Source organism: Micropterus dolomieu, linkage group LG16, assembly GCF_021292245.1.
Source record: "Micropterus dolomieu isolate WLL.071019.BEF.003 ecotype Adirondacks linkage group LG16, ASM2129224v1, whole genome shotgun sequence".
NCBI classification, from domain to species: Eukaryota; Metazoa; Chordata; class Actinopteri; order Centrarchiformes; family Centrarchidae; genus Micropterus; species Micropterus dolomieu.
In genome coordinates, this window is record NC_060165.1 from 16,930,954 (window position 1) to 16,956,506 (window position 25,553).

The following is a 25,553-nucleotide window of genomic DNA, read 5'->3' on the forward strand; positions in this document are numbered from 1 at the left end:
CTTGTTTTATTTATGTCCTAGTTTTACCATGTTCCACTATTCCAGACTGCTAATGAGTAAAAATGGATGTAAATATTGTTTAAAATACTAAGAATTAGCCTTGCAACTGTTTTTTTAAGAAGTAAATACAATGAACACATTTGTGAAACGTCAACACAGTACATTTTGGTGAGTAACACTGAATATAAACATCAATTTTTGTTTGTTTGCTTACAAAAAACTCCAAATGGCACCTTTAACACTTTCAAACTAAAAAAGGGATCAATGTATATGTCAAGTCCCTTTTTGTTTTATCTGCAGCACCTGAACTGACCGTTCAACTCTCCCGCAAAGTAAAATAATGATTGATATGAATAGGGAAATTAAAGTTGTAATCAATTCTTTTGTCTCTGAAATTAATGAGAGTGGTAAGTTGCTATTGTGCCAACTAGCACAGTGATTATTCACGTTCAGTATAACAGTAATGGTTTAAAAAAGGGGAGAACTTTAGAGGGTGGGAGGTTATGTGAAGGAAACCTCCATGTACCATCAACACACCTTCCAGAACATTCTTTTTTTTTTTTCTTTGTACAGTGCCACGCAGGCCGATGCACCACACAGTTACCCAAATGATTCATAGGCAACAAGGGAAGCTGCCAGAGAGGACTCCTCCATAATGGATCAATAAAAATCCTGGGCTGAGAAGTGACTTATCTCCCACATGGCCATCACAGTAGGAGGAGAGAGGGAGAGGCCTTTGGATTGCGGGAGAACTCTGAAGGATTGTGGGCATTCGGTTTTGCTGTATCACAGTGTTTTTCTTTTATATCAGTAGCTTTTATCTACAGTTACACCTAAACCTTGGCTTCAAGAAGCACAACCAGGTTGGATGAAACAGCTTTTTGATGAGTTTCACAGCAAATACTGTGACCTTGGAATGAGTTTAAATGAGAAAGTTTAAATGTGAGCAAGGGGGGGCATGGAATCTGAGGATTACAGCAAGCATCATCCTTTAGCTTTTGCTTCTAACAGTTGTTTCCATTTGCTTCTTTGTAGTGCCGAAACAATAAGTCGATTAGTTCAGTGGTTCCTAACCTTTCTGGCTTGCGAGGCCCAAATGAATCACAGGTTACTAGGGACGTGATTGGTGGATAGGTTATCCAAAGAGATGTTTCATTTGAATAATTTAAGGGGAGGTGGAAGTAAGCAAAACATATTAAAAAGTCCTTATTTTGTGTAACAATTTATTTTTTTTTTTATCCCTTTAATGATCTCAAGGCCCCTGGGGTGTATCTTTGATCGACAGACCACTATTTTTGATAATAGATTAATTTTTTCAAGCAAAATACGAAACATTTGACAGTTCCAACTTCTCAAATGTGAGACTTTGCTGCTAGTTGTTGTCTGACATGATAGTAAAAATAACGAGAAATTTGAATATGCCTCCTTGGCTTTTGTGAAACAGCATTTTTTTTCTGACATTTTAGAGTCAAAACAATTAATCGATCCAAGAAAATAATGGTAGTTAGCATATGTACAGTCAAGTCATGTGAGAGTGCTGATTTTAAATAAACATTTCAGAGTCTTTAAGCAGTCATGTCTTTAAGGCAGAGCATGTATAGATATTTGCAGCCTTAGAGACAGCACATGACATCCACATACTCCAAGCTCCCACGCTAACACATAACTGCTGACAGAAACAGACCTGGGCGTGCACGCGCACACACATACACACACACACGCGCACATGCTAACTCATAGCCTCGGGGTGGGAGAGCAGAACAACTGGTTGTCTGCTGTAGTGACATCACAGTCTGAGGAGCTGCATCAACAACTTAGCTGCTCATTAGAGAGGTCGCGACCTCTGAGCAGCCATTATACCCTGCTAAGCTAAGAGGGCATTCAGGGAGAAGGGCATCGATCAGGGCAGGCCAAATGGCTCCACAACATGCAGCCGCACACATGTATGGACAGACAGCATGCCATAAATTGCTTACTAGAAAATGTTTGTAATCAAAAAAAGTCATCTTTTTTTACACTGTGCATTAGCTACCACAAAAAACAACAACAACAACAACAACAGGAAATGTAGATCATAACCCCAAAAGAGTTAGGTCAAAGCCAATTCATAAAGATCTTTACATTAAGAGTCAAGAACTGAATTGAAGGAAGAAATTTAAAATCTGACTCTACAGAGAACCTGACTGCCTCAGGAAAGCCAATTCAAAGTCTATAAATTATTAGTAATGCCAAATGAGCTCTAAAATGGCCACAGAAGGTTTTTGAAGGACTTTTTTTTGTTTTTCTTCAGCTTGTATTCTATATATAACTAAGTTTAATGTATTGAAAACTAAACAGAAAATGCATTAGAAAAATTTATGCAGTTTATCAATACTCATAAAGTCCTCTGTGAAAGTGTATATGTCATTTTATATTGCAGTATGTATAATGTGATATTGTCCGTTAACTGGTACATTTAAATACGATTATACAAAAGTCACATTTTGCCATAAAGCTGTCCTGCTTGGAAGATGGCACACAATGGTCTCATACATTTTAGGAAGAGCCACCACACTATGGGATTGCAAAATACCAGACAGTTGACAGATTTATTTAGTCTCACAGTTTATATCACCATATTTCCCCAAATATTTATACAACATACAACAACATAATGGCCTGTACCATATCTTGCCTTGCAACTGCATTCAACCGTTCATCATAAGTAACCATCCCATTTAAAACAAGTTAATTATGTAACCACCCACACAGCAGTTAACAGTGTGTGCTTTAACACATGCACACACATGCATACATATAATGTGCATCCTGCTTTCAAACGTTTGAAAATGTTTTGATATTTAATCTGTATTGATATGTTCGAAAATTAACATGTGTATTTTACAAACTATATATAAACATGTATAAGGCTATCCAACGGAAGGTTTAAATCAAAGGCAACTGGACTTGTTTGAAGATACTTATCCGCAGGGCTTTTTCAGTTCTGGATGACTGTGAATCTTCGTAGACATGTATAAGGCTATGCAACAGAGTTGTTTCTAAATGTACTGATCCATTGCATGCCTTGTTGCCCTACCTAAGCATTTGTTGTCCCCACTGCTAACACAAAATGTAGAACATCAGTGAACCATATTGAAGAGATAAGCATGACACCAAACTACCTGAGAAAAAAATAGGAATTTGACACCATAGGTAGAAAAACTGTGGATAACGGTCAGGCTGTTTGCTGACTAACGTTAGCTACCTTAAATGAGCCAGCAGGGCACCGCAACTTAAAGGAACAGCACTAATTCTACAATGCTGTATATGTTAGGATGGCTACATAGGTTGTGAATGAATAACAAGTTAATAATGTTAACTGAAATTCTTTTGAAATTGATTTTGTGCAACAGACATAGACTAGTTACACTTACGTGTATATATATATATATATATATATTTTATGTCACTGAGGCACAGGTTTCATAATTTTATCAGTGTACATTATGCAAAAGGTACATAAAGAACAATGGGCATGTGGTCAACAGTAACCACGTACCAAAAGGTCTGTCTGTGACGCATGGGCAATCCTGCAGTGAGTCTCTGGTCAGGGGCAGGCAGGGTGACGCCCACTGGAATCTGCTGGGACCTGCTGAGACCTGCTGGGACCTGATTGTGCCCCATCCTGCCCCCGCCAGTGCCCTCCATGGCAGTAACAGACGGTCAGACACCCCCTCATCCAGCTAACACACCTCAGGCAGCAGAGCATGGAGATCTTGGCTGACTGCTCCCGCTGAGCCGATGTGGCAGATGACAGTTGGGACGTGCGTAGTTGCGGGTGTGTGTTTCTAAATGTGTGTGTCCGAGGCCTGGTGCAGAGACATGTCATCACACCAAGAAGAGCACAGGGAGTGACAGAGAGAAGGAGTGACAGATCATTTGTGAAAGCTCTATTCATTTGTGAAAATGGCCTGCATGCCAGTCACTATCAGCATATCTGCGATGGCTGTCTGAGCAGCCTGGGAAAACGGCAATCTGGGGTTCAGATTTTAGTTTAGAAATGGGAAAAAAAAGAGAGCAACTGAGAGAACATTACCATAATGATTCTGTCATCTCTGCCATCCCTCTATCAGCTACACCACATCGCTCTCTTCACTCTCTCCCTCTCTGTTCCTTTCCCTGGTCTATGAATATCTGCAGCGTAAAAGTATTCACCCTAACAAGTAATTTCATCTCATGTCTTAAACTCCCAGTGGTGCTGAGATAAGTTCAACTGTTTCCATTTCATATCAACTTATTTCAAGAATTTGACTGTAAGAAGTCATTTTGTGATACGCAGGGAGGTTATTCTCCTAAATAACAAGATGCTGACTGTGTTTCTTGAAAATTTGAAGAAGCTAAATTGGAAACAAGTGGGTCAGGCTCACCATGTTAGTTCAGTACTTATTTGTTCTAATAAAAACAATGAGAATGAGACTTCTAGTACAAAATCACTTCAAAGGATAGTTTGCTTTTTTGGGAAATATTTCCTTCCTTGCCAATAGTCAGATGATCAGTACCATTCCCATCTATACAATAAATATGAAGCTACAGCCAGCAACCGGTTAGCGTAGCTTGGCATGAAGACTGGAAAAATGGGTAAACAGCTAGCCTATCCAAAGATTTTTAAAAATCACCTGCCAGCATCGCTAAAGCATACAAAATAACACATTGTATCTCCTTTGTTAAATCTGTACAAAAACTAAAGCATAAAAACAACAAGTTGCAGCAAATTGTCTTTTTTACATGTCATTTTTTTGTAGGGATTAAATAAATTAGATACAATGTGTTAATTAGTGATAGGTGCTGGTAATTGGATTTTTGAACTGTGAACAAAGCCATGTTAGCTGTTTCCCCCTGCTTCCAGTCTTTATGCTAAGCTAAGCTAACCACCTCCTGGCACCGGCTGCATATTTAATGGGCTGATCTCATCAATCCTATGAACCTTCTCATTTAACTCTGGACAAGAAAACTGCATTCCCCAGAATATTTCTATTATTACTAAATTTCTTGCCATTAACTCTCATTGACTTTAAAGGTATCTTAATCCCTAGGTCAGCTTTCCGAATGCGAAAAAGCGCTGAGATTGGCAGGTGGGTCGGAGAACAGGAATAACAAACGGTGTTGAAATTGTTTGATACTGTTAGGGAGCTTTTAATTCTCCTCCCTCTCACTGTCAACACTCCAGTATTGTTTGATGTAGCCAACAGAGCCATTTTGTGTCTCTAAACACAAGTGGTTCCCAAAGTCTTTTAAACCAGGGCAATCCTTCATGGAGATTTATTTCTTATGGCTGTAATGTTGCCTGTCTTAACTTCGGCATAACTGCCAATTTACAGGAATTTAAATATAGTAATTTGGCTGTTTTTTCAATTTTGATATGTTTGAAAAGAGGTGACATGTAATAAATCCATTACATGTCACCTGATTTTGGGAACCACTGCAGCAATGTACACATGCACCGTGCTCATAAAAAATAAAAAGATTTTCATCTACCCAAAGTCAACACAAACCCACGTGTTAGACAAGAAAAGCAATTCTGGAAAACACACAGAGCAGGCTTGTGTAAAAAAAAAAATCACACACACATACAAACACAGAGAAAAACACCTCATAATAAATCATAAAACTGTTAGAAACCAAATCACTGTGTGACTTTTTGTGTGAAAGGAGAACAGACTCAAACTGGTATGGAAGAGAATAAAGGGTTGGGGAGAAAGAGAGCTTCACTCCATATCTCTGGATGCTGAAAAGAAAATGTCCAAAAAGAGTGTGAATGAATGAGTGTGTGTGTGTGTGTTTCTCTCTGGCTTTCTCATGGCTATTTACAGGCCAGTCAAACACTGGGGATTGTCTGGAGTTCACACACAGAGTACTGGAGATTTGAAAAAAACCAATACAAACATGACTGTAAGCAATACACACTCTCAGCCTTCCAAACAAAGATAAAAGCACACACAGTCTCATTCATACTGACTGAAATGCAGTCAAAGACATCTACATGTGAGCAATATTGTGATTAAAATGAAAGCGTTTTCATTGGCAGCTCAGGTACCTGTTTCAAAGTGTATATCATTATTAAATTCTAACTAGGTTTTTTTAGTGTGTTCACATAAGCTAAACAGAACAATACCAGCTTCCATACAAAAAAGGCTCCATTTTGGGTGTGGGCTTGTTTCACAATGTAAAGCACAACACGTGAAAAAGTTTAAATGAAAAAGTTAAAGTGTGGACAGCTGTAGCAACATATCACAAAGCAAAAAATAAATTAATTTATTCATGGTATGAAGAGTTTCGCTCACTATCTGTGATGTCTAAACCTGTCAGTTGTGATTTAAAGTAGCAATATGATTGGCATGAAACCGTGGTCAGCAGCTTCTGTCATTTCCTGTTAGTACAAAACTAATATATAGCTGTGCATAGTGCTATATAGTACATTTCTACATGTGACATGGACAGTATATAACACTTTAGCCTGGAAGACAAAGACAAAATTGAGAAAAATAATCTCTGGGATTAACCTACAATGTATCATGTTTCCATTTTCTGCAGTACTGAACAAATAATTTCTAATCCCATTACACAAGCAAACTCTCATCTGCCTCCATGATTACTTTAATACACAAAAGTAAGATTTGGGATTGTTCCAATAAATCACCCAAACACACACATTCAGACAGGTGACAAATTCAAGGAGAAATGTTCTCAAACTCATAAATGAGTGCAGAAACATACAAATACAGATGCATTTGATGTAATGCAATGTTGCAATGTAATGCAATTACAAGACACAGGAGGCACTGAATGGTTTAATGACCGTGAAAATGATGTGCATCACATTGATTAAACTACTGGCTGATTTATGTGTTGTGTTGCTTGTGTCGCCACCATCACAGCTGAGGCAGAATCTAATTAGAATCTAAACACATACATTTACACTTACGGTGAAATACAGATGTTTCGGTTGATCACAGTTGTCAGTCATCAAGTTATTCAGCCAACACTGGGTATGACACAGGCACTTTTGACACTTTTGTCCAACTTCCACAGTGTGGATGTGAAGGTTCTGCGTAATAAACCCCCAGCTGGCACTGGCTAGATTATTATTATAGATCAACAAATTTGCAATTATCGATTTCTTGCATTGTAATCAGAAAAAATACATATTTTTATTTAAAAAAAATCAGAAACACGTGAAACTGTTAATTGTAATTATGTAGAGAACACCCAGCTAGCAAGAGATCATTTGGCTGGTAGTGGCACAATGCAGGCAGCTGTCATGGTGACACTGACTTTACAGCTCACCATTGGCCATGCGCAGGCAGGAAGCTAATCTTTAGCGGTGAAATTGATTTAATGGAGCTGACGCTTGTGAACTGGCTTTTATTTCTATTCTGATGTTGAAGTTTATTGTTGGAGCAGCCAATAACAGCAAAGCCTGATAGTAAAGATGGTTTTGAGGATTTTTAGGCGAAAAGATGTTATAAATTTTAACAGTATTAAAATGGACTAAATTGAATTGAAAAATTTTTTTGGTTATAACCTTAATTTCAATGGGTTCATGATGACTAAATGTATCGGGTTGTACAGGATCTCTTGGACATATTTTTTGTGCAAAATCTGGTCAAAAGCAGTTAAAAAAGTAAAATAATTTTGTTGTATACATGCAGCATTATGACTTCCAATTGAGATGCCATGTCAGGCTTCAATTTACAACTTGGATTAATCATGGATTAATCTCCACTGAAAGATTTTGGGCCAACTAGTTAGAGTGTTCTCCACCACTTTCATCAAAACACCAAATGAGGGAATGTAATTAGTAAGAGTAGTGTTCATCCCTCAAGTAGAGATGGAAACATGTGTCTGTTCTATTCAATCTTACATTATCCCACCTCTAACCTAAAATACTACATTTGTTTAGATTTCACTGTGCTCAAAACTCAACAGCAATATGATTTGTTATTTGTTTATCATTACAGCGCAGGATGACAGACAGCTATGAAAGGGTGAAGCAGGGTATGGTAGCATTTTCAAACAGATGAGAGGGCTGACAGATCTTTCGCTCTCTGTCTCTAGGTTTCTTTAGATGCTCAACAGACTATATCACTGACATTCACCCTGATAGATTTAACTAATCTGGGCGCATTGTTAGTTGCTTCACACTGAGTGAAATGTGCATGTGCATAGATAGGTGTGTGTCCAAAGCAGGGATTAGAGAGCAGTGAGGTCAAGTGTGTGTTTGGGAAAAAAAGAGCCTTTAAAAGAGTTTATGGAGGTCTAAAAGCCATCAGTCCAGGGGACAGATGGAGCAAAAGACGTGCAGGAAGAGAGAGAAAGAGAGAGAAGACAGTGAGTCAGCAGTAAAGATGGGACGATAGAAGAATGAGGAGAGATGAGCCAAAGAGAAACAAAGGAGAAATAAGGGGATAATGCTTTAAAGATTAATACTAATGAAACAGACAGGATGATGATGCGTCACTGTGCAGCTTGTTGTGAATCCATTTTTTTTACTGGTTCATATTGGGAGGTGGAGTCATCACTGCAGGTTTGTTGTCAAACACAGGAATCAGTCTAAACCATACACTGACGTATCCACGCAAAAACTATAATGAATATCACATCTAGGATTTTTTTTTGTAAACAATGAAACTTATTTACAATTATTTTAATATTATTACTTTAGTCCCAATACCTGTAAAAATGAGTGATAAAACCACAATGCAGCAGCACTTAACAACAGCAAATTACCACTGCAGTACAATACACTCCTGCAATAAATCCTCCCTTCATGAAGGTTATAATGTTTTTATCTGTTCAAACTGTTTCAGAGAGTTGTTGATTCAACTTTATGATGATTTTGGAGGCTGCACTTTGTGACGTTGAAATGTATTGTTAAACTGACTGGAAATCTGACTTTTTTGTCCGAATTTAAATATTACAAAACACTGCTCAGAGCAACACATCAACGTAAACATGACATTTCAAAAAACCCTTCTTTCCAGAATCACTGAGCCCATTACTCAACAATTTCCAGAGGAATTATTTCTTCAGTAGAAAGTCATTCCAATCATAACTATTCATCTTAAGAATGGCACACTAAATAAAGATATATTGTCATTTGCCAATGCTTTGTGCAACAAAAGTGGAATTCCATTAACCTCCTTTATATTGGGTTCGCGCAACAGATCTCCGAGATGGATATGTCAAAAGTAGATGCATTGAAGAGACCACTTTTTTTTAATTTGGGCAAACCAACCCTTTATTTTTTACACAAGTACTGCTGTTGGATATATACAATATTCTTGCCTTTCAAAACCAGTATTTAGGCTAGTACAATATTCTTTTCTGGTGGCATATTTTGATTCTCTGAAGTTTCCATTTATTACTAAACTGAATTTTGTATGTCTAAATGACAAACACTAAGCACTCCTACTTGCTCCAGATGTTGTGTGACTGCTGAGATGCTTTCAAATAAGATTAGCATAGCACGTCACTAGCTTCATTTGAAAGCAGTGACAGCAATAATGATGAGATGACATTTTGTCACACACATTTGCGCAAATCCAAAATGATAATTACTTTTATTTCTTTCATAAATAGGCTTAATTAACAAGCTCTTTAACAGGCTGCTTTTAAGTATATTAAAGGATCACTGCTCTTTTCCTTATTTCACCTGTGCAAAACTAGCAAAACTAATTGACTGAGGCTGGTTTATTTAATGCCCAAACAATTGAAATTTTCATCATTCTACACAAATGAAATGCAAAATAATACTTAAAAAGAATTTAACTTTAAGTTCAAACATTGATTTCTTTGTGCAATAAGCTTTTACTTAGCTAGGAAACAAACTACCTTGTTAGCATTTTGTGGCTAATTGTCAAGATACAACTTGGAGCACTTTTGAAGACGGAGACCACTTCTTACATCAAAATAAATGTGTTACTCTATCAAAACTATAAATTCTGTCACTCAGTTCTAGGATAACTGAATAGATCTTTATACATTTTCTGTAGCCCAATACGCTTATTTAGCATTAGCAGATACTTGCAAATTGCTTTACTGTTATGGTGCCAGCTTTTGCTAATTACATTTTGCCACAACTGGAAAGAATCTGATGTTATGACAATGGTTTATAAAAAACAAGCAGCAACATTTCTAATTGATAATGTTTGACAGATAAGGAAATTTCTAACAATGTCTTTCTGTAAAATGCCAAAGCCCTCATTTAGAGATGGTAAACTGTGACACAACTGTCAAGGACGCAAAACCCCTTAATTTAGAGGGGCAACATGACAATACAGATTAGTTAATGTTACTGCCTGCCGGGTCACAGTGACTCACACACACACACACACACACACACACACATATATTGGCAAAATGTCAGTCTCTGTTGTCTGACACATTTCAACAGGCCATCTCCCATAGTTAGACCGCACACACTCTGAGCCAAAAACAACATAATATATTATAGAGTGTATACAGTTTTGAACACTGGGATTTTCTATCGTGTCCATAAAGCTCCCCTGAATTGGAATTTAAATTTACTACAAAAACGGAGAGACAGAAATAGATATAGAGAGAAAGGAACAGAATGGAAGAGCTACAGAAGAGGCCTGGTAGAAAATCCATAGCCTGCCTGTTATCTGGACGATAATTGGTTTTCCCCTCTACGTCCCTCCACCCCTCTCGCATCCTTCCTCTTCCTCCACCTCATCCCTCCAACCTCGCCTGCCGCCCCTATCTGTCTCCTCTACCCCTCCATCTCTCTTTCTCTCTGCACATAAACACACACAAATACACACATTCCCAAACACAGCCATGCAGGTAACAAAAAGCACAGCAGGAACTTGCTGTAAATACCTAATTTTTACAGATTCAGTGTGTCACATTTTGCATTTTTGCACCTGAGTGTCTCACCAAACAATGAGCTGACGACACCGTGAAGAAGGTTTAGTATCAACTAATGCCCCTCGCTGTTATACCAGACAAAATGACATCCAAACATGCACAACACCATCACAAAGGCATTGCACATGCACGCAGCCAGACACACCACGCATACATGATTAGCGTGAAGCGTGTAATCAGTGAATGGCCTGATTAGCGGGTTACACTACAGCGCAAGACAAAGAGATTCATTTACTCATCCACTTCAAAAAAGAGACAGAAAAATGGAGGGGGGGGGGGGGGGGGGGCGAAGGGGAGAAGCTATAAAAAAAAATAATTTTGGCTTTGTGGAGAAGCCAGAAAGACAGAGAGGGAGCAGACAGACACACTCACATGCTGCCAGATACAGACAAAGAGGCAAGGAAGAAGAATGCATAGACCAACAATAAAGAAATACAAGCAAGGAGGGAAAAAAGAGACAAGAATAAAGACAGAAGGAAAGACACCACAGGACACAGGGAAAGACAGGCGGGCTCAGCCACACACTCATAATCACACACACAAAGGGTTGGTGTGTAGGTTGGGGGGGGGGCTCTGCTGTATTCCAAAGTTCAAGATTTAGGAGTGCTTACTCAACAGAGCTCCAGTGATTCCTGTTATATTGAGAGTGACTCAGAAACAGAGAAGGAGGGACAAGGGGTGAAGGGAAAGGAAAGTCCTGATGAGGGTTGGATTTGTATTGATGGAAGTTTTGGACTTGCCAAGGGTCAATAAAAGAGACAAATATCTGCTGAGAATATTTTCAGGAGGTAACAAAAATGCCTCTGACAGTTTTTCTGCCTTTCTAAAACCAACACTGACAAGCACACCCACTTTACGCAACAATTGCCCAGGTGTGGGGAGGTGGGAAAGTAGGTTTGAACTTTTCTTTCACGCTCTTCATGTCATTCTTCACACAACTACTTCCATCACATCCTCTCACTATTTATTTTAATCTGTTGTTTTGTTTTGTTGTTCACTTTTCACAAATGTGTAGGATGGGGAAAGAGGGTGGAGAGAGAAGGGGTGAGAGAAAGGGTGTGTGGAGGTTAGTCTTCTAATTTTTAGACCGTCCCTCGGGGTTGCCAGGTGTGTGAATGTGCAGCATATACAGCCTGAAGCCACAGACACACAACACCTTCATACCCACCTTCAGACCCTTTCTATCATTCTTTCTCCTCCCACAGCAGACACAAACACAGTCTTTATTCCTCTTTATAAAAGTCTTTTTCTGCTTCCTGTCTATTCTTTCATTTATTGCCTGGGGACGACCACTCCCTCCAAAGAGATGGGGAAAAAAGAGAAAAATAAAGGAGTAAAAAAAAAAATGTCCTTCTCTCCCTTGTCATCCCCTCCCTGTTTTCTTCTCTCCAATCTTAGTAAAGGTCCAAAATACCAAAATAATGCACCACAGGCAAGTCTAATCATGACTAAGAAAGGTTTTTTGGATACTGATTTGCCTTCCCATCTATCACAGGAATCTCGCACTTAACCGTCACGCATAAAACAATCTGTAGGGTAACTCATACCCGGGCTGCTTTCTGAGCCTCGCCGCTTGTCGGGGATAAGTGAATTCTGAATTTGGGAGTAGGGGAACATAAAATGAGCACTCTGTGAATTATATATTCTCAATTTTTCATTCAGTAGTTTGGGGGCAGATGAATATTTGATATCTTTTTTAAAAAGACTCATTCATCACAGTTGTCGTTGGCCAGGGGAAACAAAGGATGAGGTTATGGCGAGACAGACTTATGGAAAGCGTCCAGTTATTGAGACTCATTATCAAGAAGATCGAGTACGCTGGTGACGGAGTTAGAATCATACGAGACGAGAGGGGTGAATTGTGCCGCTGGATGACGCTCCATCTGCATTCAAAGTAGTCTAGGTAGGAGATATTGAGCTTTAAAGTGTTCTCCCATCCAGAAACTAATATAACTTTTTACATTTGCAGGTCAGCCTCTTCAGTAAACTTTTTAAACGTCTACCTGTAATCACTTGTAATGGATGAAGGTAAAACCATGTTACAGGAACACGTTTTGATCTAAACTCTGGCTTGAACTCCGGATTCTGGAGAAGCCTACTTGTAGATTTGAGAATGTCCACCTTTCTTACTTCCGGGCAGGGAGTATTTAACCTTCCCAAACCTACTGAGATTCACTATGTGTTTGAGTAAATTTATCATTCACCCATCTATGCACATGTAAAGATTCTATTGGATATTGGTTCAAAACAAGAGACAATGCTTAAGTTAGCCTAAGTCCCGCTTTGTGTTGTTCACGTCACATGCAACACTTTCTAAGGAGAGACTGTCTGAAACAAAATAAAGCTAATCTTGACCTTAAGGAGATGGACCTCAGAGTTCAGCCTTATCAAGGCTGCTGCGTCAGTCTAGTCTGCCAAACAGACAGAGAGTCGGAGTTTAACTTATTGCTTTGGAGAGTCACAAGCTGTGACCTTAGGCTTACTTCAGCTCTGCAAATAACCCTAACATGACCTGAGTGATATTACCCTTAAAAAAGATAGTTTGTGATATTACCCTTAAAGAAGGAAAATTCCTTTATATCAGCAACCATCCGATGGAATTTGGTACAGACATTCAGGACCCCCAGAGGATGAAACCTAATGACTTTGGTGATCCTCTGACTTTTCCTTTTGTTCCACCATGTGGCTGACATTTATGGTTTTATAGTGAAATGTCTAATCAACTATCCCCACACGATAAATTATAATAACTTTGTTGATTCTCTAACTTTTTACCAAGGGCCATCATCAGGTCAAAACCTCTATTTGTCCAATACTTTCTTTCATGTCTGAACACCTGCAACTAATGTTTCATTCATGTCATGTCAGTCAGACAATAATTACGGCCAGATGAGTGGTGAAAAAATATCATAACTGTCAACAAACCAGTGCCACAATGATTGTTAAGCTTCTACTCTCAAAATAAACTCTAATAATAGCATTAATACAGTCCTTTTTTTGTGCCTGTCAAAATTATGTCCACAAAAAGTGCTTCTTTTTGCCACCGACAGGCTTAGACTGTTATACCAGGTGTCTAACAACATCATGGAAGGGATCCCTACGAGTGACTCCTGGTGAAGTTTCGCTCAGTTTTATGCATTTCAGTAAGGTTGTTTTCCACAGGTTTTAGCAGATAAAAGGGAATTCTACGAAGAAATATTATTTAAGTGTTGTTCTATACATTCAATCTGAACAAATGAAGCCCCGGAAAGAAAAAGGAGAGATTTGAAATGTAAATAAGTACACACATAGGTAGTTTCTGAATCACACATGTATGAGTTGTGTTAGCTATGTGTGGGCAGATATGTGCTCCATATGTCCTCATGATGCTGCATCTACAAGCCTGTAGCACATTTGTCAGATGCAACAGAGTGCATTGCTTCCGTGTGAGTGTGAGACAGAGGCCTTGAGAGAAAAAGACAACAGGAGGCAATCTGTTGGCATCAGCAAAGACTGCTGGGAAATGTGTATCCCGTGGGAAGCTGTCAGCTCAAGGTAATTCACTTCCTTGTTGCTCTGTACGAGCTCACTCTATGTCAGCACCGAGGAGAAGATGAGTGGGGAATCAATCACGGAGGGAATTAAATAGGCCATCACAGCCTGGCTAGGTATCACACACACATACATACACACAAACTGTAAACTCAGCCTTCAGCTCCATCACTCATACAGGAAAAGGCCATTGTTATCCACAAACCTGGTGACAAATTACACAAGACACATGTAAGCAGCTATGTGTCAGGAAAACACGCGCATGCAGTCTGAATTTGTGTTTAATATTCATACGGAGTCTCTTTGTGAGAAGTTGGGGTGTACAGTCGCACGCTGAGGTGATTAGCTGTGTGTGTGTGTCTGTATGTGTGTGTGTGTGTGACAGAGAAGCTGAGGGAATGCTGCATAATTGGGAAAAGATGAGACACTTTCTGGAACTTTTTCATCAATGAATGTTTTAAACTGCAGAGCAATATGTTTTTTACGGTCTCTGTCTCACTCCGCCTCTCTCTATCTGCATGTCATTTATTATTTATTACATGTACAAATACAGTATGTCATGTGTGTGTCTGTGCATGCTGCTGCTGATGATGCATGTCTCTAATGTTGATTCATGAATGTCACTCATTTGTCACGGCACTGGCTGGTTCAGAGAAGATAATGCGCCAGTTATCGCAAAAGGGAAAGATGATGGACTGGCTTGAGTCTATGCTACACGGACAAAAGTATGTGGACACTCGGAAATTGTGGGACATACTTTGCAGCTACAACGGCCTCCATTCTTCCCTGAAGGCTTTCAACAAGATGTTAGAACCTGGCTGCAGGCATTTTCTCCCATTCAACCAGTCAGAGCATGAGTGAGATCGGACACTGATTCTGGTGATAAGGCCTGGCTCGTAGTCGGCGTTTCAGCTCATTCCAAAGGGTTATGGTCAGCTCTGTGCAGGCCAGTCAAGTTCTTCAACACCAAACTGGGAAAATCACATCTTGATGGACTTGGCTTTCTTTATTGGGGCATTGTCATGTTTAAAAAGGAAAGGGCCTTCCCCACAGTGGTGCCTAACCCACATCACAAGACGAACGTAGGGGGTTACATGATGATTACCAGGCTAGGAAATAAGAAAATTCTGCTACAAGAAATTTTGTTTATATATCAGACCTTTCTCTAATCTTTCATGTGACGTACTGGATAGCTTTACCTCACAGAACAAAAAAAATCCCTCTTAAATTGAACTGCGCACACCTCATAGACCTGCATCCTGTAATGATGGCTCTAGAAAATATATTACACACCCTCAGGACGCACTGCTCTAACTATCATTGTATGCTGTAGCATTAATAAGGCCTAGCCCAAACCATGAAAGACAACCACAAAAGGAAGTGGAAAGTGTCAACATACTTCTAGCAATATTGTGTTAGAGACATGTGCAAATACAGAATACATCTACTACTGTCTTTTTTTTGACCCCCTGATCTTTCCAGGAATGTGGAACTATTTCGTTCAGCTAATCTAAAAAAAAGAGCAAGATAAGAGAAAGAGTAACTGTTTCCAACCTGTCTTATGAGGACTGCTATAACCAAAATATTCTATCATAGTATATGTAATTTTATATCATGGTAATGGTACAGCAATTGTTCTGTAAATTCAATTAAGAAATGTTTCACAAGATCATGCAAGAATCCAGATTTGCTATATAGACTGCCCCGAATATATTGCAGAGACACTAAGGGATACAGTGGGAACAGTATTGCCAAATCTCTACCCACACACATTTTTACCATTGCACAGTATGTACCGTCATTTCGCTGTCATTTCCCCCAACCCTATGTCTCACCGTCAGATTTGCTTGTGTTGCTATGATCTGTTCTATCAATATTATTATTAGTAGCAGTAAGGCAAGAGTGCCAAGGCAGGGAAAATAAAGGGGTGGGCCCAGATGCAGACACTATCAGGAGCTGAATTCAGTTTTACAGTTTTTCACTAAATGACAGGAGTTTGGCAAAAAAGTGTAACTGGGAGCTTTTGACATGAAAATGGCAAAACGCATATGAGCACAAAACATAGTCTTGTCAGTATCATTTAGAATGATATCCGGATTGGACTTCAAAAGCCCATACGAGTCCAACCCCACGAAACACACACTCACACTTGCATGCATAACTTCCCCCCATTGCCTTCCAGCGTAGCCCTTGCCCTAACCACATAATGACATTAGCATTTCTAGCCCTCTTCTCTCCACATCTTATCTACTTCAAAAGCAGCGCTTCATTAACCACTGCCATCTATCAGGGAGCAGGGAACCGGGTGGAATGTGTGTGTGTGTGTGTGTGTGTGTGTGTATGTGTGTCTCCACAACACTCACAGTGTTATGTGGGGTCACAGACTTGTAGATTAGTGTGACAGACTAGACGTCACACCTCTCCCTCCGTCCTCCAGCTACATGTTGCCTCTGTGTCTCCTGCACTCTGTATCAACATGTTTGCCTCTTCGGGACCAAGCACGACACGACCAGAACAGGAAGTGTGCAAAATCTACTTATGTTGAAGCTAACAAAGGGGAACGTCATGAGGGAATTAAATTAACAAGAAATTCCCAGCAACAGCCTCCAGTTAATAGATTTAGCACATTACCAGCATGAATCCCGTCTTTCATTACGTATTTAAGCAAAAAGCCACGACAGCAGTGATTAACACAGATTTTGAAATAACTAAGGCGTATAACTTTGTTCTAAAGTTCTTCTAAACCCAATTTAAGAGACATTTCAAATATTTTTTCTTTAATACGAATAATTGAGAAAGAATGAGAATGTTGAAGAAATCTTTTGCTTGATTTTTCTTTGTTTCTGTATTTTTCCATCTGGCCCTACACTAAGTTGTATATATACACACACACACATATATATATGTATATATATATATATATATCATATAGCCAGCCTGGCTATCTGGCAACCATACTGCATATAGCTTCATCTGTTTAGGGGGGAACTGCACTATTTTAGCTACTCACACAGAGTCAGACATGTCATGTCAAGCTTAAATATTGTATCACTACATGATCTATAGTATCCCTGCACAATAATACACGCTAATACTAGCTAGTTATATGCACAAACTGGTGTGTGTGTGTGTGTGTGTGTGTGTGTGTGTGTGTGTGTGTGTGTGTGTGTGCACTTCAGACAGATCTCATAAATTAATCAGTAACTCAGTTCTTTCTGATCACTCCCTTTCTTGACGTGACCTAGCTAACACTAATAAATCTGTGATTATAGGGGGAAGCAGTTCTCAGAGGAGCTACGGATTCCCTGAAATCCCCGTTTGCAATTGCCAACCAACACCAATGCATCGCACCAAAATGCATGATGGGTAAAATATGCTCCCACATGGTGATAACAGATGTAGTGCGGCGTGAGATGTGAGTCAGAGAGACGTAAAGACAGAGAGACGTAAAAAGAGAGAGAGAGAGCGAGAGAGAGAGAGAGAAAAGCGTTTATCATAGGTAGGCAGCAGAGGGAGGAGAAAACAATACGGAGCAACAGTGGGGAGGCTGGATCGTCAGTCTCTGGAGAGGAGGAGAGGGAGGAGAGAGATTGTGGAGTAAAGTGAATGATGGAGGAGGAAGCCAGGGAGAGATATTGACAGAGAATCCAGGGCACCAGATGGAGGGAGAGAGAGAGAAAGAGAGAGAGGGACAGAGATTTGAGACTCAGACAAAAAACAAAGATTTAGATTGAGGCAGGAACAAAGAGAGAAAGAGGCTTAGAGTGTGTGTGTGTGTGTGTGTGTGTGTGTGTGTGTCTTGGCGTGTGTGGAGGTCTCAGTTTCTTGGCAGGATGCTGCAGCAGAGTTTGGCCCAGACCCTAATGGAGATGTAAGAACACACACACACACACACACACACATTCACACCTTCATCCCCTCTCGATCAGCGTGGCTCCAGACAAACTCAATGCACTGACGCCACTGTTGAACCCAAACTAAAGCAAATGATGGCCAAAGATTCACTGAATGACTCCTGCTGCTGCACATAATAATGCATCTTTACAAAAAGGAATTTATCAGCCTTTAAAAATGATGTTTAAAAAAAAGAACACTAGTATCCAGGCAAAATAAGATGATATAGATGAATATGATGTTGTTTAATGCCAATAAAATATAATAATAGTAATAATACTCTACCTATCCCTGACTTTGTGCAAGTGTACTTAGAAGAACTGATGCTGTTTTGAAGGCAAAGGGTGCTCACACCAAATATTGAGTTGATTTAGATTTATCCTCTGTTCATTCACTATATATATATATATATATATAAAAAAAATCTATAACCATGTCTATTTTTAATATAAAGAATAAACATGAAGCTCCAAATTAAAGGAACGGTAAATTAAACATGCACACTTTTTTTGAAACACAGATGTTTTTAGGTTGTGTGTGTATAGTCCTCTCAATTCAACCATTAAAATGAACTACATTCCTCACAGTTAGCCTTTGACCCAGTTTGGGTGCTCACAGATTCCCCCATAAGCTCTCACACTTACTTCTCCCCAAACAAACGCACACATGACCGTGAATACTAGCAGTGGTTATGTAAGGGCAGTAGTTATGTCACATATTCACACAAATACACAGCCTGACACAGCCTTGGTTTTGGTCGTCTGATTTGCCATTTTCCGCAAACGCTGAAGTGTTGCGGCCGTGAAACAACCTGAGAAAAATAAACAGAGTTCTTTTCTGCGGGTTTCTTTCTCACTGTGCATCCTTTTTGGGCAACACTAAAACCAGCCACACCACTACACACACACACACACACACACACAGAAACCCATACTGCGAGCTACAAAGATAGAGAGCCTCTTAAAGACTCCCACACAAGCAGGGGAAGACATCAGAAAATAAACGTCGGGGGAGACTGCCTGTGAGGATGCCAATTAAAACAGAGAGCCCATACACAAGTGTGTTTGAGTGTGCGTCTCCTCTGGGAGTCACTTCATTCCACTTAAAGGTGCTTTGCTGGTAAAGGAGGAGGGCGGTAAACACACCTAGCCACACACACAACCAAATAACAAGATGGGCTTTCCCCCTGAACATTACTGTGCGAGAGTGAGGCGGTATCAGCCACCATCTGCTGTACCCTGAGTCTTTGAGTGTATCAGCTTTCAATCACCTTCACTACATTACTGTCAGTATGTTATCACGCGCATCTCATTTCCTCTGTAAAACAGTAAACACGGCATGATGTGTATGATCACAGATTGTCAACATTAATGTATCCGCAGGGCTAATATTGGTCTGCAAAGCATTTTCATTAAAGGCAAAAGTATCATGCACATGCAGATACTTTTAAGCGGTCATCTTTTCACCACTAGCACAATGCATAAGTTATTAAATAATACAACTGAAACATCATAAATATGCTGTATTCCTACCTTTTAGGCCATTTGGCATCATGATACAGCAATTCTGTGATAATCGATATATCGCTAGACAATCCTAAAATTATACATTACGGTATGTGTCTAACTATGAATAGAAAATGCCTGTGAAAAAAGTCTCTATTCATTTAACAACAAATATGGTTTCACTGTACAGACATTCTCCTTAATCTGTCACAGCTTCTCTAATTAATTATGCAATCTCATCAAGTCTTACTGAGTATATTTTTACCTAACAGTAGTTGATGGACAAATCTACTTTGTACCATTTTATTTTGCTGCCTTTTTTGTACTTTTCTTACAGTTTGAAAAACTAATTAGATAGTTGCAATGCATTTGTGTCTATAGCTTGGTTGTTGCAATATGAACACTCTCGAAAGAAGCCTTTGCTCTTTAATTCAGAGGGACTGGTGCAAACATCTGACCCTTACAGCTACTGTATATATTTACAGTATATCCCAGTGTCAAAGTATTTTTAGAAAAAAACATGTCCCTTTCCAGCACAGAGATCCAGAAACACACAGTCACCATGTACTGTGCAGGTCATCTACAAGAGAATATGACCCATTAAACAGCAATGAGATAATCCAGTATTGATTTTCCACTGTACATGGGTATTCATGTGCAATGCTCCACCACAAAAACTGCGTTACAGCCTGAGGATCGTCTTCTCTGCGTCCTGTGCTTATGCATGTGTGTGCGTATACTGTATATGTGTGTGTGTCCGTGTTCATGTCCCACTTAGCCATTCGGTGCGATTCTTTCAGCAAAAAGAGGGACCTCATGACTTAGGAATGCTATGAATGGCTCAGAGGCCTTAAGATGGGAAACTATGCATTGATTCCCGGAGATCATTCTCATAACATTAGCCTGCACACACTCCTCCACTGTGACCCCTCTGCTGACTCACTCATCTGCTAAAGTACAAATAGCTCTCTATTAGGGGGTGTGTCACACTGGTCCCTGACTGACACACATGAACACATACACACACACACACACACACACACACACACACTGTCTGTACATCTGTGTGTAACAGACATTTCCTGGCACTGACAGTAACACCACGCTAAAACCTAAAGAGGTTTTTCCACCCATAATGCATCTATCTGACCTCAGCTTCACTCTCAGTGTAGATCTGTTTTTTTTTGTTCTGTTTTGGATTCCTTTGTTTCTTGAACTACAGTGTATTGAGCTGAAAGCTACATTTCTTATAACATTTTCCCTTGGTTTTGTCATTCTTTTAATCTGCCCAATGAGCTTTAAATTAATTCAGCGTTCTGTAAATAATCACTGTCCTTCAATCAATTTAATTAAATCCTAATTTGCAAAGCAAACACACTACGCATTAATGTTTACAGTTTGGGGATGTGGGAGATATATACATTAACAAGTTGGGAGTATATTTTCTGTTAAGTACCTTTTATCAACACAAATACATGGCGTGAAGGACAAACGTTTCATCATGAAGGTTCAGACTATATAATAATACTAATCAAGTTCTGAGTATGTTGTGTGTTCACACAGGAAAAGTGACAAAATAAAGTGACTACAACAGCATACTAAAAAGACTTTAAAAGATTTTTGGTGCCAGTTCACCTCCTGGGCACTGCCGACGGTGGCCTTGAACCCTTAACTGCTCGGGGCACACATAGCAACCCCCTCGCTCTGACATCTCTCCATACGTTGCTGCAGGTGTATAGGTCCCCCTTTGCATATACATTGAATTTCCACTTATGGGAATAATGAAGTATGTCTTCTTCTTCTAACATCAGCATGCTAAAATGCTCACAAATACAATGCTAACATGCTGATGTTAAGCAGGTTATTTTCACCATGTACACCATCTTAGTTTAACACGTTAGCACACTATCATTTGCTAATTAGCACAAACTACAAAGTACAGTTCAGGCTGATGGGAATGCCAAAGGTTTGAAGGTATTTAGTCATAAACAGAAATTACATTTAAAACTGATGGTGGCATTAAACACCAAAGTCAGTAGGATTCATCCGATGGGGACCGTGAATGTGGGGTTGGGTATCGTTTCACTTTTATCAATGCTGATTCTGATTCCAATCCTACTACTATCTAATCTTGGTTCCTTATTCCAACACGTTCACCTCAAATTTTGTCACCGCTCTGTGACATTCATCCACTTTCTCCTTGCTCATCTTCCCCTTCATAAAGCGAAAGGAGTTTCTTTCCAAGAGGGGTGAGACACATTGAATATGAAGCATTCTTTCAGATTCACTGCATGCTGAAATAAATGCTTTGTCAAACTGGAGGTGCTTCCTCCCTTCCACGAAATATCCTTAGTGCAGGTGTTGCATTTTGCTGTGCCGTTATCTTTTTTAGTTCAAACTTTTGAGTGTTTGCTGTGGTCCGCCATAGTCCTGGGAATGTACAACAGAAGTACTCCCTTCTCATATGCTTTGTTGACGTACGTAATGATTCCCTTCCACCTCACCAATTTAAAACAATGTGCCAAAAAAGCAGAACAGAAACACAAAGACATAACTAAACAACAGTATGCCAAACAGCAGCAGTGACCCACAGAAACAACACACAACAGGCTCTTGACCACTTGTTGTACCAGATGAACATTTTACTTCTCCCCTTTAGATGCATTTCCTCATAGAAATGATTATCAACTGCTGTAATGTCTGAAAATTGTATTTGTCGTTGCTGCTGTACTTCTTTCTGCTCAAAACTTTCCTGCCACTTCCTCTGTTTGGAGGGGGAAGCTTCTGATCACAAAGTGCTTTTTAATACATCCTCTCCTGGAGCCAACTTCCACTGAATTAAACAGTATTCAAATTAAGCCGTTTTCATTCTAAACAAGTTCAGTTCTTTCCCTTTAAGGCCACGCAGGAGTCCCCATATCCCTGGTTTATGAACCCCTGGTTTACTGTGCCAGTGGTTGGGTTCCTCCCTGCCAGTGTGCGACACCAGCCCGGTCGTGAGACGCTCTGCTCAAGGGCCCCTGAGGCAGTTCTCCTACCGGACGCCCCGAGCCTTTGATCTCGTAATCACCTGGCTCAGCCTCGGCCTCGGCAGGGAGGGGGTGAGACTGCAGGGGCGGGGAGGATGGGACAATAATAACCTCTGCAGTTGTTCTCGTGGCCAGATTGATGCCTTTGTGGTTTGAGTTCGGAAAGAAAAAGGCGTGTAGGACATTAAACTCAAATGTGAAGATTTGTAATCTTTTACAAATTTTACAATACTTTTTTGCAATACTTTTCATGGGTCTGGGGCTCAAGTTGATCTGGTGAAGTAATCGAATATTTTGCCACCTGTTAACCTGAAGGCATAAACACTTCTCTCACGTCAATGTTCTTGAGAAGAAAATGGAGGCGATGATGCAAGTGATTTAAAAAATCAAAAAGAAGCCCACCACCTTTCCAGGAAATCTATGTTTCTTTATTGTTTTATCTTCTGGCAAAGAAGCACATTAATGTTGAGCTGTTTTGCAGCCAACTTGGACACAGCAATGTCCCTATAGGATCCATTTAGTGATACTGCTAGAGATAAAAATACCTTTAACACCAGTACATTGACTATAAATACATAAAGACAGGAAGGCATGTTGATTTCTGTGACTCCTTGCACATAAAATAAGAAAAAAAAAGACACTCAGGCACAAACTAGAGTCATTACAAATGCATCCATCTTCCTAGCAACACAGTCTTGCATCCTCATGCTCAAGAAATCAACATTTTGACAACTGTCAAGAGTCGCGAAGCTGAAGGTACTGTCTGTTCTTTTTGTGCTCGGAAGCAGTGGCTCACCCCATCACTCAATCCAATACTGTGGCACCCATACAGGAAAGGGCATGACTAACCTTTATTATTCTCACATACTGATATATTCTGTCAAGAGATACAGTACGTGCATTATGCATATTTGGCCTGTAGTCTGCAGCAATTCTATCTGCCTGAAAGTGCACTTTGCTTCACACAACTCTCTTGACTTTGCATAACAGACTTCCTTTCTTTTCATCTCCTGTGTCATGCTGAAACCCTGCACCTAAAACGCCTCGTTTTATAAGGTTTAATTTCAGGGACACAATACTGAAAAACTATGCTGATACAGTACTGAGTAAATTTTGTACTACACTCTATACTGCAGCTGGGAGGAGTGAAGATGTGATTGGAGCAATGGTTCCTTCGCTCATTTCTAATGCATTGACCTTTGATGAAGCTAAACTATGCCTAATTTTGCAGCATGGGAACCCCCCCCCGGAATCCCCCTCCAGCACCCCCTGGGGCTCCCCGGACACTGTAGCGGTCATGGGAAGGAGAGGAGAGCTCTTACCTCAGCAGGTTGGGAAGAGGGATGGAGCCGGAGCCTGACCCCAGTATCCCCTTCTTCCCACTCAACAATTTCTCCACCAGGGCGACGTTCCCGGTCCGGGCGGCTTCCAGCAGCTCCTGCTCTTTCCCCATCCCGGACACAAGTTTACAACGACGGGGTGATGAAAATCCAACAAATCTCCCATATATCCTCCTCCCCTCCGACCCCTTTCTTCACTGCCTGGAGTGGGAAAGCATCTGAAAGGATTCCTCTCACTGCATGCTGCCGCCGCACGGTGATATAGGTGTTATTGATGCTGCAGAGCAGGTCTGACGTGCACTGCTCCCCCGGTGCCTTATAACCTCACTTCATTCACATGCACGGCTCCGTAATCTCCTCTTGTGCGAGTCCGCGGACGTGCACGGCTCCCCGGTGTATCCTCAGTGCAAGCAAGCGGAGAGGGAACCGGGGTGCTCCAAAGCGAATCCCTTTAGTGTGAAGTAAAGAGTAAACCTGTTGAAAAAGAACAAACAAACTCCGTCTCGGTCCGAACAGAAGCTCCCGTCTGGTCTGAAGCTCCAGCTGATAACAGGCGGGAGGTGAAACCAGTGCGCCTCCACGACAAGCTCTCCAGTCCCGCTGTACTCGTCACCTCTTTACCCCGAACCCACAGCACTGGCCGGTACGTATCGGTGTCTCCTGAGATCCAGGTGTAAACTTATCGGGATAAAGCTGTAAACTTCCTGTTACAGCTTTCAAAATAAAACGTCACTGGCTGATGTGTTCGAAGTTGTTGAAATAAAAAAAATATATGCTGGTGGAACATTTATGTTTATTGTTTTTTTAATTTATAGTGTATTATGTTAGTTTCCTTGTTTTCCATTTACCTTTACACATCAAATAATAGCCTACAAAAAATAGGCCCAAGAAATGGAATTGAATTGAGATCGATGGACAGATAGATACAATAAAGCAAAACTTTATTTTTCTATGTTCTTCTTGAAAGATAAAAGCCAGGCTTAGGTGCATTATAAAATAAAACAAAAAAAATACTTTATATAGGCTACATATATATTTTTGTCGTTTTTGATTTGGATTTATACTGTATGGCAAACTGGCTAGAAATGGAAAAAGATAAGATGACAGATAAGGTAAGACAGGATAAAAATGCAAATCAAACAAACATACAGTCAAATATGTAATCACTGTGTGTAGTAACCTTTCTGTTTCTGTGAAATACACAGTTTAAAAATTCTGTAATACTACCAAGGCCCAGATTTGCTGTGTTGACTTGATAATAAACAAATTCATTTAGGAATATGCTATATGTAAAGACTGTATAAAAGAAGTAAGAAAGTACAAAA

General features: G+C 40.0%; 1 protein-coding gene across 2 annotated transcripts in view; it reads right to left on the reverse strand.

Moving 5' to 3' along the window:
- Positions 1 to 24,834, reverse strand: part of anks1b (ankyrin repeat and sterile alpha motif domain containing 1B) — a 262,630-nt gene extending 237,796 nt beyond the window's left edge. Inside the window, exon 1 of one of the 2 annotated variants that reach the window (XM_046071972.1) lies at positions 24,211 to 24,834. In XM_046071972.1, the coding sequence (XP_045927928.1) occupies positions 24,211 to 24,341 (131 nt within the window). In that variant the 5' untranslated portion in view covers positions 24,342 to 24,834. The remainder of the gene's footprint in view (positions 1 to 24,210) is intronic. The other variant, XM_046071971.1, reaches the window with a different exon arrangement.
- Between the last annotated feature and the right edge of the window lie 719 nt (positions 24,835 to 25,553).